The sequence below is a fragment of the Cetorhinus maximus genome, chromosome 7 (assembly GCF_964194155.1).
Source record: "Cetorhinus maximus chromosome 7, sCetMax3.hap1.1, whole genome shotgun sequence".
Taxonomy (NCBI): Eukaryota; Metazoa; Chordata; class Chondrichthyes; order Lamniformes; family Cetorhinidae; genus Cetorhinus; species Cetorhinus maximus.
This window is the reverse complement of record NC_135885.1, coordinates 75,728,299-75,745,936: the sequence shown is the minus strand read 5'-3', so window position 1 is coordinate 75,745,936 and position 17,638 is coordinate 75,728,299. Positions and strand designations below refer to the sequence as shown.

General features: G+C 41.8%; 1 protein-coding gene across 1 annotated transcript in view; it reads right to left on the bottom strand.

Annotated features, from left to right (window-relative positions):
• Positions 1-11,838, bottom strand: part of tmem135 (transmembrane protein 135) — a 480,064-nt gene extending 468,226 nt beyond the window's left edge. Inside the window, exon 1 of the mRNA XM_078545746.1 lies at positions 11,650-11,838. Coding sequence (XP_078401872.1) covers positions 11,650-11,790 — 141 coding nt within the window. The 5' untranslated portion in view covers positions 11,791-11,838. The remainder of the gene's footprint in view (positions 1-11,649) is intronic.
• Positions 11,839-17,638: the final 5,800 nt, after the last annotated feature.

Below are 17,638 nucleotides of genomic sequence, written 5' to 3'. Positions count from 1 at the left end.
TGCCACAGAAGGCTGTGGAGACCAGGTCATTGAGTGTATTTAAGACCGAGATAGATAGGTTCTTGATTGGTAAGGGGATCAAAGGTTATGGGGAGAAGGCGGGAGAATGGGGTTGAGAAACTTATCAGCCATGATTGAATGGCGGAGCAAACTCGGTGGGCCGAATGACCTAATTTCTGCTCCTATGTCTTATAACAACCCTGAAAGTTCCACTCTTCAAATCAATTTCCTAATTCCTGAAACTCATTTTGCAGGTCCTCAATTTAGTTACTTATTGTTATTGATTCAAACATGAAACAAACCATCAAGCTGCTCTCAATCCTTCTTCAAAACATTTTCTAACTATTCCGTTATATATGTCAGCCTGGCACCCAAGAGCAACATATCAGTTGGGGTCTTGACTGCAGCTAAACAAAAGTGTCATGATTATTTCTTTGACCATAAAATCCACTACTACTGCATTTTGACATGTTTTTCTTCTACAATCTCTCCCAAACCCACCCTCATCCAATCCTTCTTGGCACCAATTACTCCATGATGCCAAGTTGCACCTGTCCAATTCCATACTGTTGAAATTTTCACAGCTATTCAGTACACCTGTCCCAATTCAACACTCTCAGGATCCCTTTACTGTCTCCTCTTCCTACCAAAATGGATGGTCACCAACTTCCCTTCCTTACTAACTCACTGCAGGAAGTACCTGCTTTTGGATGTTGAGCAAGAACTGGCTCACATTTGATGCCCTCATGAGCACAAAGCCCACTAGCATTCACTATGTTGACTCTCAGATGAGGAATCCCTACTTCAATGACATACTGGAGGATGCCCATGTGAACCTTACCCAACGAAAGAGTGAATGCTTTCAGGAAAAGGGGGAATAAAATTGGCTGAAAAAGGACAGATGGTTGAATTGGTTTAATGAAGTCATGGACTGAGTAAAAAGTGACTAAATGGTCAAGATTACCTGCATTCGTGTTTTAATCTTGATGAGCTGAAAAGGAAATCTTCATGTCTTGAATTAAGACCAGTTTTCAATGGCACCAATTCAGAAATGAAGTTGAGGTTGCAGAAGACAGACATCTGGAATTATTCTTAACTTGTTTCAGCTCAGAATGAGAAATCTCATAGTTGTGACAATTAAAACTATAGTACAGGTACTCACAAAGTGCTGGCTGAAGACAAAAGGAAAAGGCGAGCCTGGAAGGGAGAGGGCTACAAACATATCCAAGGCCTTTCCTTGAAGACAAAAATACTTCAATATAAGCTAGTTCAACTATGTGGTAGTGCCCAAGATGTGAACAAATGGAAATGGCACAATTGCTATGTATGGCTTTGCTATATAAACTGAAATCGGCTAATTTTTAAAAGCAGTGTCATCCTCAAAGAGACTGAACCTCAGCATGGCTGCAGCAGCAATTATAAACTGAGCAGTGATTTAACTACCACACAGTTAAATCCAAAATCAAGTTATCATTCTGGGTAGGATAACAATTTTATCCAAGTTATGTAGAAGTAATGATAATTCATTACACAAACCTACCCTGTTCAACCCTTAATATCACTGGGATGATCCAAGAGTCAAATGGATCCTTTTAATTGAGTTAATGTGAAATAACTTAAGAACCACGTTAAGTATCCTATTCAAAATTTATATAAACAAATCTAAATCTCAATCCAATATTCCTAAACACTGGTCTTTAAGATTGTCACTTATGCCAAATCATTTTCTGTCTGCTGTTTTAGTACAACCTATTCTGCTGCTTCCAACTTTGAATAGCTTCAGAAATGTTCATTCCACTGTGAAAAAGTTAGTTTCTCTGTTCTCTACGTTCCAACTCTCCATGCCCTTGGAGCACCCACCACCTAAAACAGTACCTTGGGCCAACAAGTTGTGGAAGGCCATGTATGTCACCTAATGATATGACTATATTCAAGGAGAATGATAATTGAACACAGTTTTCATATTACCCAGTGGCTTGCATAAAATTTACTGATATATGTAACAGGGGTTATGGAGTCGGCAGCTGGTTCCTCATCATCTGTCTCAGCTAAACCGGAATGCTATTGCAAAAGTATTAAATTTATTGTCTGAATCCATTTAAGCAATCAATTTAAATACACACTCCAGTCTCTCGAGACATCCCTATCAAATTTCAGGATTCCAGTGATCCTAGAATGGATCATTTAATTAATTTCTTGTGTTCACTATTTTAGTGAGGCATCTCTTATGCAGCATCAAATACCACCCCTCCCCACACTTCAAGATGAATTATCTCAAAATGCATGGAACTTGAATGTTTTGAGAAAATTGAGTTCATATTTAGTTTTTAGTAACAAAATTTGACATACTTATGTCTGCTGTTCTAGGCTACCTCATGTACTGGTTGAGTCACACTATGTTCTTGATGAGACTGTCTACAGGAGTTGAAAGAGCTGGATTTTAGGGGTCTGATTTTACTCCTGTATTTGAGAAGTGGCCTATTGACCCAGTCCAATCATCACAATTTTGGTGTTAGAACTCCAACCTACACCCCCCCCACACTCCCACCACCCCCCACCGCCCACCGCTCCCCCGCCGCCGTGGTAGCTGGCTGTCGCAATTACAGGTCTTAGAAAGAATTCTGCTTTCATGTTTGTCCTTCTATTGATTCAAGGTACAGAATAGCAGCAAGTTTATCATCTGTCACCAACTCCTTCCCCTAGTGTTCCACAAAGATGTCAATTAACAGTATTTAGGATTCTAATGACTTCTGCATTGCAGTTCATCACAATTGTTGGTTTAAATTGCAATTCTGGTATCCTGCTTATCAACTGTGCATTACTTGGAATTTCTCATTGCTGTCTTTTTTCCAATTCATGCCACTAAATCTTGATATCACTTTGAATTTGGTGTAATCAGCCTCAAATTTTCATTTCCCTCCCCTCCTGAATGGAGTGCTTCAAGATGCTGAGGGCTCTCCACTATCCTAGCTTTTAAGTAGCTTTCCATTACATGTAAGCCATAACGAAAGTGTCAACAGGCTACTTACACATTAGAGACATCATTGCCCAGCTCAAAATTATATCTACCTCACAAGATTAAGTGGGTGTTCCACAGTCAGTCCACGGGTTCCATTGCTGATTTTTCCCTTCCCTAGCCAGGGACCCAGAAGCTATATTAGATCCTTGCCTTTACCCAGTTGTAATCAGTTACTGTAATTCACTATAGACCACAGCTCGAAATTTGGACCTTCTGTATGGCTCAGCAGCACACTACTTACCCCTTGACCCATCAGATCAATCTTAGATTTGTAGTTATTACTGAAGAAAGAGCCATTCTGTTGAAGCTTTTAATCTTGCACTCATTAGGACAGACACTTTCAAAAGGAGCAACAACTTATACTGCATGAGAAAAGGGGGCTGAACGGTTGGCAGGTTAACTCTGATTGGTCGAGGCATTGCCATGGAGAATGCACCGGGGAACTATTGTCCCCCACATTTTTGTTTAATTCAAAAAAAGGCACAATGCTGCAGAGGACAGGTCTCTACGTATGAATATATGTGGAAGTGAGCCTCATTGCCATCCCAACTGATAATCTTAAATTGGTTGCTCAGTGTAATTCTTAGCATACCGGGGTTTGTTCAGCAAGTACTGTCCAATCATGGAATCACGTCCAATATTAGGCATTATGGTCTAAGTTTTGCAAGCACAGCTGGTTAACTGTGGTCAGTAGGCTGCCTATTGCAAACGGCCAAAGGGACATGCTGTTTGATATGATCTGCCAGGTGTTCAATTCCAATTGCACCAGCACTGAAATTCATATACTACATTATTCATTTGTGTGGTAGTCAGATTGTCTTTTTGGTTTGACGGCAGCATCCTGTTAGTGGAAAATACCACTTGTGTTGCTACTGCATAGCAGCAGCATGAGATGGCTGGCTTCACTTGTTGCTCAAATCTTGAAATATAGGTAGACTGGACATTTTTCAGGCCCAAAAGTGGCAACCTTAAGTCCATTCGTGAGTATGCGTGACATACAGTGAGTAATGATCTGATCAGGACAGCCATTATCACGCAGGTTAGGCCTATTTCAACTTCAAGCCAAAGGCAAGATATCTCAAAAATTTGAGCAACAGGTGAACCTAGCCATTTCACACTGCTGCTATGCAGTAGCAACACAAGTGGTATTTTCCACTAACAGGATGCTGCCATAAAGTAATGTGATATATGAATTTCAGTGCCATTGCAACGCCAGGTACAAAGGCTGTAGATCCAACAACTGAGGAATCATATCAAACAGCATGTCCCTTCAGCTGTTCGCAATAGGCAGTATACTGACCATACTCAACCAGGCCATGCTTGCAAAACTCAAAACATAATGTCTAACAATGCATGTGCTTCTGCGATTGGACAGCACTTACTGAACAATTCCAAATGTGCTAAGAACTACTCCAAAAACCAATTTAAGATTATTAGTCAAGCTCACAATGTGGCTCACTTAATCTCACTAGAAGCTACAGATATTCATACAGAGGGACCTGTCCTCTGCAGACAAAAGGAACATGTCCAGGTGTTGTAGCTTTTTGAAGTAAATAAAAGCATGGGAGACAATAGTTCTTTGGTACATTCTCCATGGCACTGCCTCAATCAATCAGACAACTTGCTGACCCATCAGCACTCATTCCAGGTGCAGTATAAATTGTTGCACCCTTTGAAATTTGGCATTCTTGTCTCTGTCCTGATGAGTGCAAGACGTAAAGCTTCAACAGCATATCTTTTTTCAGCAATACTCAAATTCTGCATTACCAAGCGATTATTTATAGTTATGATAATCTGTTGGGTGATACAGGGAAATCACATCAATACTTCATGTCAATTTTGAGTACATTTAAAATCTAAATTCCTCATAAACAAAAATAATCATTGTTGAGGGGTTACAATTGGCTTCAATGTCACAAGCTGAGGGAAAGGTAACTCAAGCAAAATCTGATTCAATACCACTGCTAGATGTTTGCATATGCAGATAACACTGGGCTCATACAGCAAATGACCATTTGGTGGAACTTGTCTTGTACCTTGCTTTACACCCAAAACTTGGCCATCTACACCTCTTCCTACTTGCCCATCATCCCTACCTACAGGGACTACTGTAAAAGCAAAGTTGTGCGGATGCTGTAAATCTGAAATAAAGACACAAAGTGCTGGAAATACTCAGCAGGTCAAGCAGCATCTGTGGAGGGACAGAGTTAATGTTTCAGCTCAGTGACCTTTCTTCCCTTTTGATGAAAGGTCTGAAACATTAACTCTGTTTCTCTCTCCATAGATGCTGCTAAACCTGCTAAGTATTTCAAGCGTTTTCAATTTTTATTGCACAGATTACTGGTTAGATTCACCACACCTCTTTATTTGACTTCGGGAATTCAACAAACTAGAACTGCAAACTTTACCAACACTAAGTTTCCTATTCTCAGTCTCACTAGGATAACCCAACCATTTTGATGAGCAGACTGGGTAGATTCCCATCTCCACGATAGATTTACTCGCCTGGTTCCATCAGTTAGGCAGGGTAGCAAAATGATCATGAACCTGCCTGGCACAAGTACTGTCAACAGTTCTAATTTACATTGCCAATCTGACCGCATCTTGTGTTTCCTCTCCCCCACCCATACCGCTAAACAAGCATGACTTAGTGAAAGTGCAGTAGTCTGAGCCCTTCAGCTACACAGAACCCCTCCTAAACAACAAGCTAACCTAATTTTATGCACCCTGGTATTACTTTCTAATATTCTCTCCTGGTTCCCACAACCCTACCGAGTTAAAGCCCTCCTAACGTACTAGCAAAACGCCCCACAAGGTCCCAGCTTTGTTCAGGTGCAACCCGCCCAGCTTGCACAGATGCCATCTCCCCCAGAGCCAGTCCCAGTGTCCCAGGAATCTAAAGCCCTCCGTCCTCCACCATCTTTCCAGCCACGCATCCATCTGCCTTATCCTCCAATTTCTGTACTCACTGGCATGTGACACTGGGAGTAATCCGGAGATTAGAGCTAATGACAACTTTTGTAAATGCACTGTCAACAGGCTCTTTACTACAGTATGAATAATCCAAAGTAGAATGAAGTTAACCGAAGAGAAGTAGAGTTAAGAGATGGCAGGGTTGCTCAGTCGAGCGGAATGCATGTCCTGTAACATGTGCGGTGTCCTAGATGGCCACATATGCAGGAAGTGCTGCCGGCTGCAGAAACTTGGGCTCCGGGTTTCAGAGCTCGAGCAGCAGCTGGAGACGCTGTGGCACATCCATGAGGCTGAATGTTCAGAGAGGTGGTCACACCGCAGCTTAAGGGCCTGGAGTCAGAGAGGGAATGGGTGACCACCAGGCAGTCCAAGAGAAGTAGCCAGGTAGTGCATGAGTCCCCTGGGGTCCCGCTCACCAATCGGTTTTCCGTTTTGGAAGCTGATGACAGCACTGGTTCTTCAGAGGAGTGCAGTCAGAGCCAAGTTTGTGGCACCATGAGCAGCTCAGCTGTATAGGAGTGGAGGAAGAAGAAAGGAAGAGCAATAGTGATAGGGGATTCATCGGTTAGGAGAACAGACAGGCGTTTCTGCGGCTGTAGACATGACTCCACAATGCTATGGTGCTTCCCTGGTGCCAGGGTCAAGGATGTCACAGAGCAGCTGTAGGACATCCTTCTGGAGGGTGAACAGCCAGAGGTCGTGGTCCACATTGGTACCAATGACTTAGGTAGGGAGGGGGATATGGTCCTGCAATCAGAATTTAGGGAGCTCGGTAGAAAATTAGCAAGCAGGGCCTCAAATTTAGTAATCTCCAGATTACTCCCAGTGCCATGTGGCAGTGAGTGCAGAAATTGGAGGATAAGGCAGATGAATGCGTGGCTGGAAAGATGGAGCAGGATGGAGGGCTTTAGCTTCCTGGGACAGGCTCTGGGGGAGATGGCATCTGTACATGCTGGACAGGCTGCACCTGAACAGAGCTGGGACCGAGTTCCTTGTGGGGTGTTTTGCAAGTGCTGTTGGGAGGGCTTTAACTTGGCAGGTTTGTGGAAACCAGGAGAGAATATTAGAAAGTAATACCAGGGTGCACAAAATACTGGGAGACAGAGATAACACTAGAATAGAGAATACTAAGTTAATAGGTGGAGTCAGGGTGAGGGAGAAAGTAACAAAATCTAAATCAGGGTTACTATGCATGTATGTGAATGCACAGGGTATAATAAATAAGACTGGGGAGTTACAGGCGCAGATTGCCATGTGGAAATATGATGTTGTGGCGATAGCAGAGACCTGGCTCAAGGAATGGCAGAACTGGGTGTTAAACATTCCCAGGTACAAGATATTCAGGAAAGGAGGAGCAGTGGCAATAGTGGTTAAGGAGAGCATGGCAGTGCTGAAAAAGAGGATGTCCCAGAGGGTTCAAGAACAGAAACAATTTGGCTAGAGCTAAGGAACAAAAAGGGTTCAATTACATTGCTCGGTGTAGACCACCACCAAGTGAGAAGGACATAGAAGGACAAATCTGCAGGGAAATTGCAGAGAGATGCAAGCATTATAGAATGGTTATAATGGGGGACTTTAATTACCCGAATGTAGACAGGAACAGTGGTAGTGTAAAGGGCGGAGAGGGGCAAAAGTTCCTAGATGGTGTTCAGGAAAATTTTCTACAGCAGTATGTGTCCAATCCAACAAGAAAAGATACACTGTTGGACCTCATTCTTGGAAATGAGATGGGCCCAGTAGTTCAAGTGGGGGAACATTTATGAGACAGTGATTATTGTATTGTACGTTTTAGGATGATGATAGAAAAGGATGATGATAGAAAAGGATGATAGGCAATGCAGAGTAAGAATAATTAATTGGATGAGAGCCAACTTCAATGGGACAAGAACAGAACCGGGCCAGACAGACTGGAACGAAAGATTGGTGGGAAAAACTGTAGTTAAACAAATGGCTACATTCAAAAAAGAATTGGTTCGGGCACAGTCAAGATATATTCCATTGAAAGGGAAAGGTAGGGCAAACAACTCCAGAGCTCCCTGGATGAAAAAGGAGATAGAAATTAAGATAAAGAAGAAAAAGTGTGCTTATGATAGGTGTCAGGTAGAAAATACAGTTGAGAACCAAGAGGAATACAGAAGGTTTAGAGGAGAGGTGAAAAAGCATATTAGAGAAGTGAAGAGGGATTATGAGAAAAGACTGGCAGCCAACATAAAGGGGAATCCCAAAGTCTTCTATACGCATATAAATAGTAAAAGGGTGGTAAAAGGAGGATTCGGGCCAATTAGGCACCTAAAAGGGAATTTACACATGGACAAAGGGGCCATGGCTGAGGTATTAAATGAATACTTTACCAAGGAGGTAGATGCTACACAGGCCATGGTGACAGATGAGGAAACTCTGTCACTAAAAGGGTTCAAAATTGATAAGGAGGAAGTGTTGAATAGACTGTCGGTACTTCAAGTTGACATGGCACCAGAACCGGACAAGATGCATCTAAGGATATTGAAGGAACTGAGAGTAGAAATTGCATGGGCGCCAGCCATAATTCTTCAGTCTTCCCTAGACTCTGGGGAGGTTCCAGAGGACTGAAGAATTGCAAACATTACGCCCTTGTTCAAAAAAGGTTGTAAGGATAAGCCCAGCAATTACAGACCAGTCAGTTTAACTTCAGTGGTGGGCAAGATTCTAGAAACAGTTATTCAGGATAGAATTAGTAGTCACATGGAAATATAGGGGTTGATAGGGAAGAGCCAGCGTGGATTTCTAAAGGGGAAATCATGTTTAACTAACTTGTTGGAGTTTTTTTGAAGAGGTAACAGAAAAGGCTAATGAGAGTAATGCTGTTGATGTGGTGTACATGGACTTTCAAAAGGCATTTGACACAGTACCACACAACAGACTTGTGAGAAAACTTATTGTTCATGGAATAAAAGGGACCCTTGTTTTTCCTGATATATACTAATGATCTAGATGTTGGTGTGCAGGGGACAATTTCGAAGTTTGCAGATGATAAGAAGCTTGCGAATGTTGTAAACTGCGAGGAGGACAGTGTAGAACTTCAAAAGGACATAGACAAGTTGGTGAAGTGGGCAGATGGGTGGCAGATGAAGTTCAATGTGAAGAAGTGTGAGGTGATGCATTCTGGTAGGAAGAACATGGACAGACAATATAAATAAGGGGTGAAATTTTGAAGGGGGTGCTGGAGCAGAAAGATCTCAGTGTATATGTGCATAAGTCATTGAAGGTGGCAGGACAGGTGTAGAGGGCAGTTAATAAAGCATATGGTATCCTGGGCTTTATTAATAGGAACATCAAGTACAAAAGCAAGGAGGTTATGCTGAATTTATATAAGACACTCGTTAGACCGCAGCTGGAGTATTGTGTACAGTTCTGGGCGCCACATTTTAGGAAGGATGTGAACACATTAGAGAGAGTGCAGAAGAGGTTTACAAGGGATAAGAAACTTCAATTACGAAGATAGATTAGAGAGGTTGGGATTGTTCTTTTTGGAGAGAAGGTGGCTAAGAGGTGATCTGATCGAGATGTTGAAAATCATGAGGGGGCTGGACAGAGTAGACAGGGAGAAGCTGTTCTCGCTTGTAAAAGGATCAAGAATGAGAGGGCGCAGATTTAAAGTGATTTGCAAAAGAAGCAAATGTGACACAAGAAAAAACCTTTTCACACAAGTGGTTCAGGTCTGGAATACATCCCTGGAAGTGTGGTGGAGGCAAGTTCAATCGAGGCATTCAAGAGGGCATTAGATGACTATTTGAATAGGAACAATGTGCAGGGATACCGGGAAAAGGCAGGGCAATGGCACCAGGTCATCATAAATGCTCATTTGGAGAGCCAGTGCAGACATGATGGGCTGAATGGCCTCCTTCTGTGATATTAAAATTCTGTGATTCTGTGAATTGAATGGTAATTCTACCAGATGGAGCTATAAAACTTCAGCAGCAACTGCTTGCCACTACAACCCAATCAGGAAAACGTAAAAAAAACCCTGGATACATGAGCACATGTTCAGATACCTGGTCTCCAGGTAATGCTTTCCAACCGCTGTCATTTGAAGCCTTAGAGTTTCTGCATTAGCTGTTTGATAGATATCTGCCTTGAGCAATTGTCAAGGAATTAAAGGAATGAGAACACAGATATCCTGGAAAATATCACCTCCTGACTTCCCAAAGCCTCTCCATATTCTACAAGGCACAAATCAGGAGTGTGATGTAATACTCTCAACCTGCCTGGATGGATGAAGCTGCAGCTTGACACCATCCAGTCCACCTGATCAGCACTTTCTCCACTATCCTAAGCATTCACTCCCTCCAGCATTGGTTTCACTGTGCAGGATGTACTGCAGAAGCTTGCAAAGGCTTCATCAGCTGCATCTCCCAAATCCTAGAAGGTTGATCGCAGCAGGTGCATGGATATACCAGAACCTCCAAATTCCCCTTCAAGACACACATCATTCTGCCGTGGAACTAAAGTGCTGTTCGTTCATCATCACTGGTTCAAAATCTTGGAAATCTCTGCCTAACGGAGAACACCTTCACCACACAGGCTGCAGGAGTTCAAGAAGGGACACCGCCACCCCCAAGAGCAATTAGAGGTGGGCAATAAATGTCAGCCTTGCCAACAACCACATCCTGAAAATGAATTTTAAAAACATAGCTAATACAAGTACCTAGAAACAGACTGAACACTGAAAAATCTAATTCAAGGAGAACATTGTCAGGTGGAAAATAATGGCCTGAGTTCTTTAAATGTCATTTTGAGATAATCTGCGCACTTGATTACCAAATAACGATGCCAGGTACAATATTTCATTAAAGGTTCCAAAAGGATCCTCTGATTGTTTCGCTGTCATTGACAGTAAACCAGAAATGACCCAGGTTATAATATTGAAACACTTAAAATAGAAGTGGACTAAAATACATAGAGCACTGTTGCTGAAATATAAAACAATAACACTATTGACACTTTCCATTAGTACCAAGTTCATACATTATAAATACATTATTAGGAATAAGCAATGTTGATTGTTTTAGTTATTAAAAAAGGCTGCTGTCTTTAGTCAAAACAAAATGGCTCAAGAAATAAACACCCACTACACGAGAGTACATTTTCATGCCCAAAACCCTTACATATTTACTGTACATATTACATTCACATAAAACAGTAATATTTTATAAAACAATACACATTCAATTACATATCCTCTTTCTACCTGCCAACGCCAGCTTTGGATTAATCCTTAAGAAGCAATGAACAGCTTCACAGAACAAAAAAAGCACTATATATGGGAACAAGATTATGTTAACTAATCTTTAATGAGGAGATTGTACAGTACTAGTAAAAGGTCATCTCTCCTGCCACAATTTTACTCCTACCACCTTTTCACGCAATACCTTGCGGTAGACCAAGTATGAAATGCTTGTCGAGGTTTTATACTAGTTGTTTTGAACTCAGCGCCTTCTACTTTTTTTTTTAACTGGCAGTCCGGCTCGTGTTTTTGGTTCAGTGGAAAGCTACAAATCGGCTGGTTTAAAAAAAAAGCCTCCCAGCCCTTTCCCATCTCGTTGATCAGTTTCCTTTTGGAACCACCAGGCCTTCCCCCAACCCTCCGCCTCGCTTTCCTACAGTGCAGCCGTACTCACGATGTATAAAGGCGCATAAATTTTCAGGGACTCTTGGAAAGCTCCAACAGTGACTTGGAGAGCGGACATGGTACAGGAGGTGCTCCATGTGTGTCCGATCTCATAGCAGCCGTGCGGAATACTCTTACTGAAGGCAGCCATAGTGATGACGGGACCGTCAGCGCCACGGCGAGCGGGGCAAAGGTCAGCGCCGCTGGCGGGGGTTACTCCCGGTCAAAGGCTGGATGGAGCGGAGAGACTGGGATCTGCAAGCAAGTCAGAGCAGACAAAGGGGAATAGTGGCAGCATGGATACAAAGTTGGCTGAGAGACAGTCGCGGTGAACGGTTGTTTATCGGACTGGATGAAGATATACTGGGATTCCACTCTCTTTTAATACCACTAACAGCCCTCGATTTCCTCTCTTTCCATATGCTTTTATATCTACTGTTACCTGTGCTTCTCTTTTCTGTTTAAATGTTGGTGCTTCTATCTAATTTCATTGGATTTCTCAATGTCTTTAATTATTCTGTATATTTCTCTAAAATCCCTGTGCCTTTATCCTTCCATTATTTAACTTATTGTTTCCTTTTATCAGTCTCTGTAGCTTCCCTTATTTCTCTTTCCCTCTATTTTACAGTGTATTTTCTCTCTAAAATACCCCTTCAATGTATCTCCCTATATAATTGTTCTGTACTTTTCTAACATATCCAGTGTCAACTGGAACTGTCAGACATTCCAGAGTTGTATTTTACTTGCTAATGGGATATGGTTGATACTGGCAAAGCCACATTTATTGTTCATCATTAGATGCCCTAAGGCGATGTTGGATGGCTTTAATCTTGAATTGCTGCCTTCCCATCATGATGTGAAGTAGGGAGTTCCAAGATTTTGACAAGCAACAATGAAAGAATGCCATTACAGGATATGTCCAAGTTGTTTGGTATGAAATAAAAACAAAAAATATTGGAAATACCCAGCAGGTCAGGCAGCACCCATGGAGAGAAACAGTTAGCCCTTCATCAGACCTGAAATGTTAACTCTGTTTGTCTCCACAGATGATTTTCTTGAATTATATTACTGACTTTGACTTAGGTGTGTCGGACACAATTTCAAAATTTGCTGATGACACAAAATTTGAAAGTATTGTGAACTGTGAGAAGGATAGTGTTAAACTTCAAAAAGGACTTAAGCTGGTGAAATGGGCAGACACATGGCAGGTGAAGTTTAATGTAGAGAAATGTGAAGTGATTCATTTTAATAGGAAGAACTAGGAGAGGCAATATAAAATAAAGAATACAATTCTAAAGAAGGTGTAAGGGCAGTAGGACCTATGGGTATATGTGCACAAATCATTAAAGGGCAGGTTGAAAAAGTGGTTAATAAAGCATATGTGATCCTGGGCTTTATAAAAAGGAGTATGGAATACAAAAGCAAGGAAGTTACACTAAGCCTGTATAAAACACCAGCTTAGCCTCAACTGGGGTATTGTGTCCAATTCTGGGCTACACGTTTTAGAAAGGATATGAAGGCCTTAGCAAGAGTCCAGAAAAGATTCACGAGAATGGTTCCGGAGTTGAGGAACTTCAGTTACACCGATAGACTGGAGAAGCTGGAGCTGTTCTCCAAGGAGAAGACTAAAAGGAGATATGATAGAGGTACTCAAAATCATGAGGGGGTCCAGACAGAGTAGTTAGAGAGAAGCTGTTCCCATTGGCAGAAGGACAGAAGACACCAATTTAAGGTGACTGGCAAAAGAAGCAATGGTGACATGAAAAAAAACTTTTTAAGTAGTGAGTGGTTAGGATCTGGAATTCATTGTCTGAGAGTATGGCAGAGGCAGATTTGATTGAGGCCTTCAAAAGAGAATTGGATAATTATCTGAAGAGTAAAAAATTGTAGGGCTACAGGGAAAAGACAGTTGTGGGACTAGCTGAGTTACTCTTACAGAGAGTTAGCATGGACACAATGGGCCAGATGGCCTCCTTTCATGTTGTAACCATTCTATGATTCTAAGCCAGATACTTCTGTAGGTGGTGACAAAATGTGATGGTGTAGTGGTAGTGTCACTGCACTAGTAATCCAGAGACCCAGGGTAATGTTCTGGGTTCAAATCCCAACACAACATTTGAATTCAATGTAAAGAGTCTAGCTCTGAAGAAGAGTCATATGGACTCGAAACATTAATCCTGTCTTTCTCTCCACAGATGTTGTCAGACCTGCTGAGTTTTTCCAGCATTTTTTGTTTTTGTTTCAGATTTCCAGCATCTGCAGTATTTTGCCTTTATCAGAAACTAGGCATCCTGCGACAAGTAACTCACCTCCTGACTCCCCAAAGCCTTCCACAATCTACAAGGCACAAGTCAGGAGTGTGATGGAATACTCCCCACTTGCCGGATGAGTGCAGCTCCAACAATACTCAAGAAGCTTCACACCATCCAGGACAAAGAGGCCGCTTGATTGGCACCCCATCCACAAGCATTCACTTCCTCCACCACCAACGCACAGCAGCAGCAGTGTGTTCCAACTACAAGATGCACTGTAGAATCTCACCAAGGCTCCTTAGACAGCACATTCCAAACCCATGCCCACAGCCACCTAGAAGGACAAGGGCAGCAGTTACATGGGAACACCATCACCTGGAAGCTCTCCTCCAAGTCACTCACAATCCTGACTTGTCAGTATATCGCCATTTGTTCACCGTCACTGGACCAAAATCCTGGAACTCCCTTCCTAACATCACTGTGGGTGTACCTACACCACATAGACTGCAGTGGTTCAAGAAAGCAGCTCACCACCTCCTTCTCATGGGCAATTAGGGATGGGCAATAAATGCAGGCCTAGCCAGCAACGCTCACATCCCATGAATGAATTTTTAAAAATGCAATATATAGCTTAACAAACAAATAGGATAGACGCAGTAGAAATGAAATACTATATTCATTGATCCAGGCACACTATTAAACTTGCCTGAACTTTAGGGCATGAGACATTTTCAAGTCTATAATGAACTCAGCCACACTTCTGAGCATAGTCTTAAACATGGGAAGCCAAAATATCTAGAGTATAAGGAAAAAAAAACTGAAAAGTGTAGTGATCTCACCTGAAAGATAGTATCTTACAACTCACTTTTTCTTTCAAAATTTATTAAAATACATTACATAAGAGTTCAGAGTTGACATTACATTGAGTGTAGTACAGTTTATTTCATTCAGTTCAGTACGTGGCATTCTGAGATGCCTCACTACACTTGCAATTACATGTCATAGTTACAATATACATTTCATGACAAACATTCTCTGGTGCATACAGCCCGAGAGATTTTACATGGTTTCCACCCCTTTAGTGTACTATGGTAGAAGCACCTTAGTGGCCTTTCCCTATTGAGTCTTTGCAGCAGCTGCCCCTTAGAATGCGCCAGTCTACAACTCTCAATCATGGACTGCTCAGTGCACTGGAAGGCCAACAAGTTTCTGGCAGACCAAAGAGCATCTTTCACTGAGTTGATGCCCCCACCCACACCTGCACCCCAGCAACAGTTGATGGTTGTCACAGTGTGTGTCCTTGTGAAAAGTCCATAGAGCACTGAGTCCTGCATTATGGAGCTACTTGAGCTGAACCTTGGCAAAAGCTGCTGCATCTCTTTCCAGACCTCCGTTGCAAAGGCACATTCCAGTAGGAGTTGGACACCAGTTCTTCTCCACCACAGCCATCTCAAAGGCAGCATAGAGTTATGCTGAGTCTCCAGATCTGCATGAAGGGTTTCACAGGGAGGGCCCTTCTCACCACCAATCAAGTTACATCCTGGTACTTGTTTGAAAGTTCTAGTGAATGTGGCATTCTACCAAATGAATTTGACAGTCCACTCAGGGAGCCATCCGACAGAATTCATCATCTCCTTGACTCACAGGGCCTTAAAGATGTTATGGTGGACTGTTGCCTGATGGACTTGTTGTCAAAGCATATTTCTGTATAAACTTCTGACAATTCACTACTCTGTAAATATCAGCCTAGAATATATATGGTCCATCTGATTGGTACCTCTGCCACTGGACTCAATATCTACCTCCACTACAGGGTCACTGTGGCAACATAATGTGCTATCCAGAATATGCACTGTAGTAACTCATCAAGCTTACTTTGACAGCATCTTCTAGTTCCATGACCTCTACCACCAGAAATTTGAACAGCAATATCAATGAAACATCATCACCACCAAGTTCCTCATCCAAATCACACCCTATACTGTCCAAGAGCAAAATACTGCAGGTATTAAAAATCTGAAATAACAATAGAAAATACTGCAGATACTCAGCAGGTAGATCAGCTGAACACTAGATAAAGGAAATTGCAAACAGCAATATAGAGAAACAGAAAGAAATAGAGCAAATGAAGAAAAATGGAGTAAGAACTGTGAAAATTTGAAAAGGAGAGAAAAGGGAAATGCAGAGAAATGAAAGAATGGAAATACAAATAGAGAGAGCTACAAATATTGAGAACTTGAAAATGGACAAGATCAAAAACAAGTTCTGAGACCAGAGACTGACAGCAAAAAGACGGAGTAATGGAAACACAAAAATGTAAAGAAATGTGCAAATGAAGTGGAGGAGAAAACACGAAAGTTTTGAAAAATAAACATTGAGAAATCTATGTTACTCAGGTAGAAAATGTGCACTTTTGCATATTACAGATAAATTTTATTTTGCAACAAAAATGAACAATATGTTTATGATGAAGAAAATATCCTTTTTTTAAATCTTATATATGCAGCAAACACTTCCTCTCTGCACTACTTGATTCCCTATTGTAATATTTCCTGTGTTAAAATTTTCCCTTTATAAATTCTTATGTCTAAACTTATAATGGACTTCAGATAAATTTCTCATGTGACACGTGGTGCTGTAGTGCCTCTGTCTCCTATTACGCATCTGTCTGCCAGTGGTGGGTGTAGCTGCTCAATCCCCTGTTGCCATTGCTGTTTCCACCCATTTGTTCAAAAATTGGCCTCACTGTTCGAGGCCCTGAACGTATCTGCTGGTCTTAGAAAAACTTTCTGCTCTCTCCAGGCCCCCACCCACTATGATTTTCAAACATCCTCCTTGCTTTAAACACCCAGTTCTGGCTCAGCTCCACAGAGTTACTGCCAGATTTCCCATCCCATTAAATCAATTAGCTGCCTGAGAGAGCTCATTCAGTTCTGCCAGCTCACCGATTCTATCCTAATGAGGACCAGCCAAGAAAATGATTTGACCTGCCACACTGACCCCATCAGGCAGGCAGCACAATCTCTCCACCCACCATCAACCCAAAAATCAGCCCCAATTTGTCCAGATTATGGGAGCAAATCAATGTTTTCTTAATTATATTTAAAAAGCTTTTTGTTTATTGAGAATTTTTTAACATGTTGAGATGAGATGTTAATGGTTTAAACTCTACATATATACAACAGATATAAAACAGTTTTAACAACCAGAACAGCACATTACAGAGCAACACATAGATGAGGAAGAGAATGGCCAAAGGATAGATATTTGGTAACTCCAGTGGTTACATTGTGTGAATGGGAAAAGATGGCATGGCTGGGGATGCTTTGGTTGTGATCAGATAAGTAAGCGAGGACAGATTTAGGTGAGAAATTTAAAGAGGATGGTGTGATTGATCATGTCAAAAGTTGCAGAGACATCAGGACAATAGCGACAAAAACTTGTATTCATCTAGTGTCTTTAAGTAGTAAAATGTTCCAAGGCACATCGTAGAAGCATTATCAAACAAAATTTAACACCAAGCCACAGGAGATATTAGGACAGATTGACCAAAAGATTAATTAAAGAGGTTGGTTTCAAGGGGCATCTTAAAGGAGGAAAAGAGGTAGAGAGGCAGAGAGATTTAGGGAGAGTATTCCAGAATTTAGGGTCTAGGCACCTGAAGACATGGCCACCGGTGATGGAGTGATTCAAATAGAGATCAGAATAGGAGGTGCATGGACATTTTGGAGGGCTATTGAAGGGCTA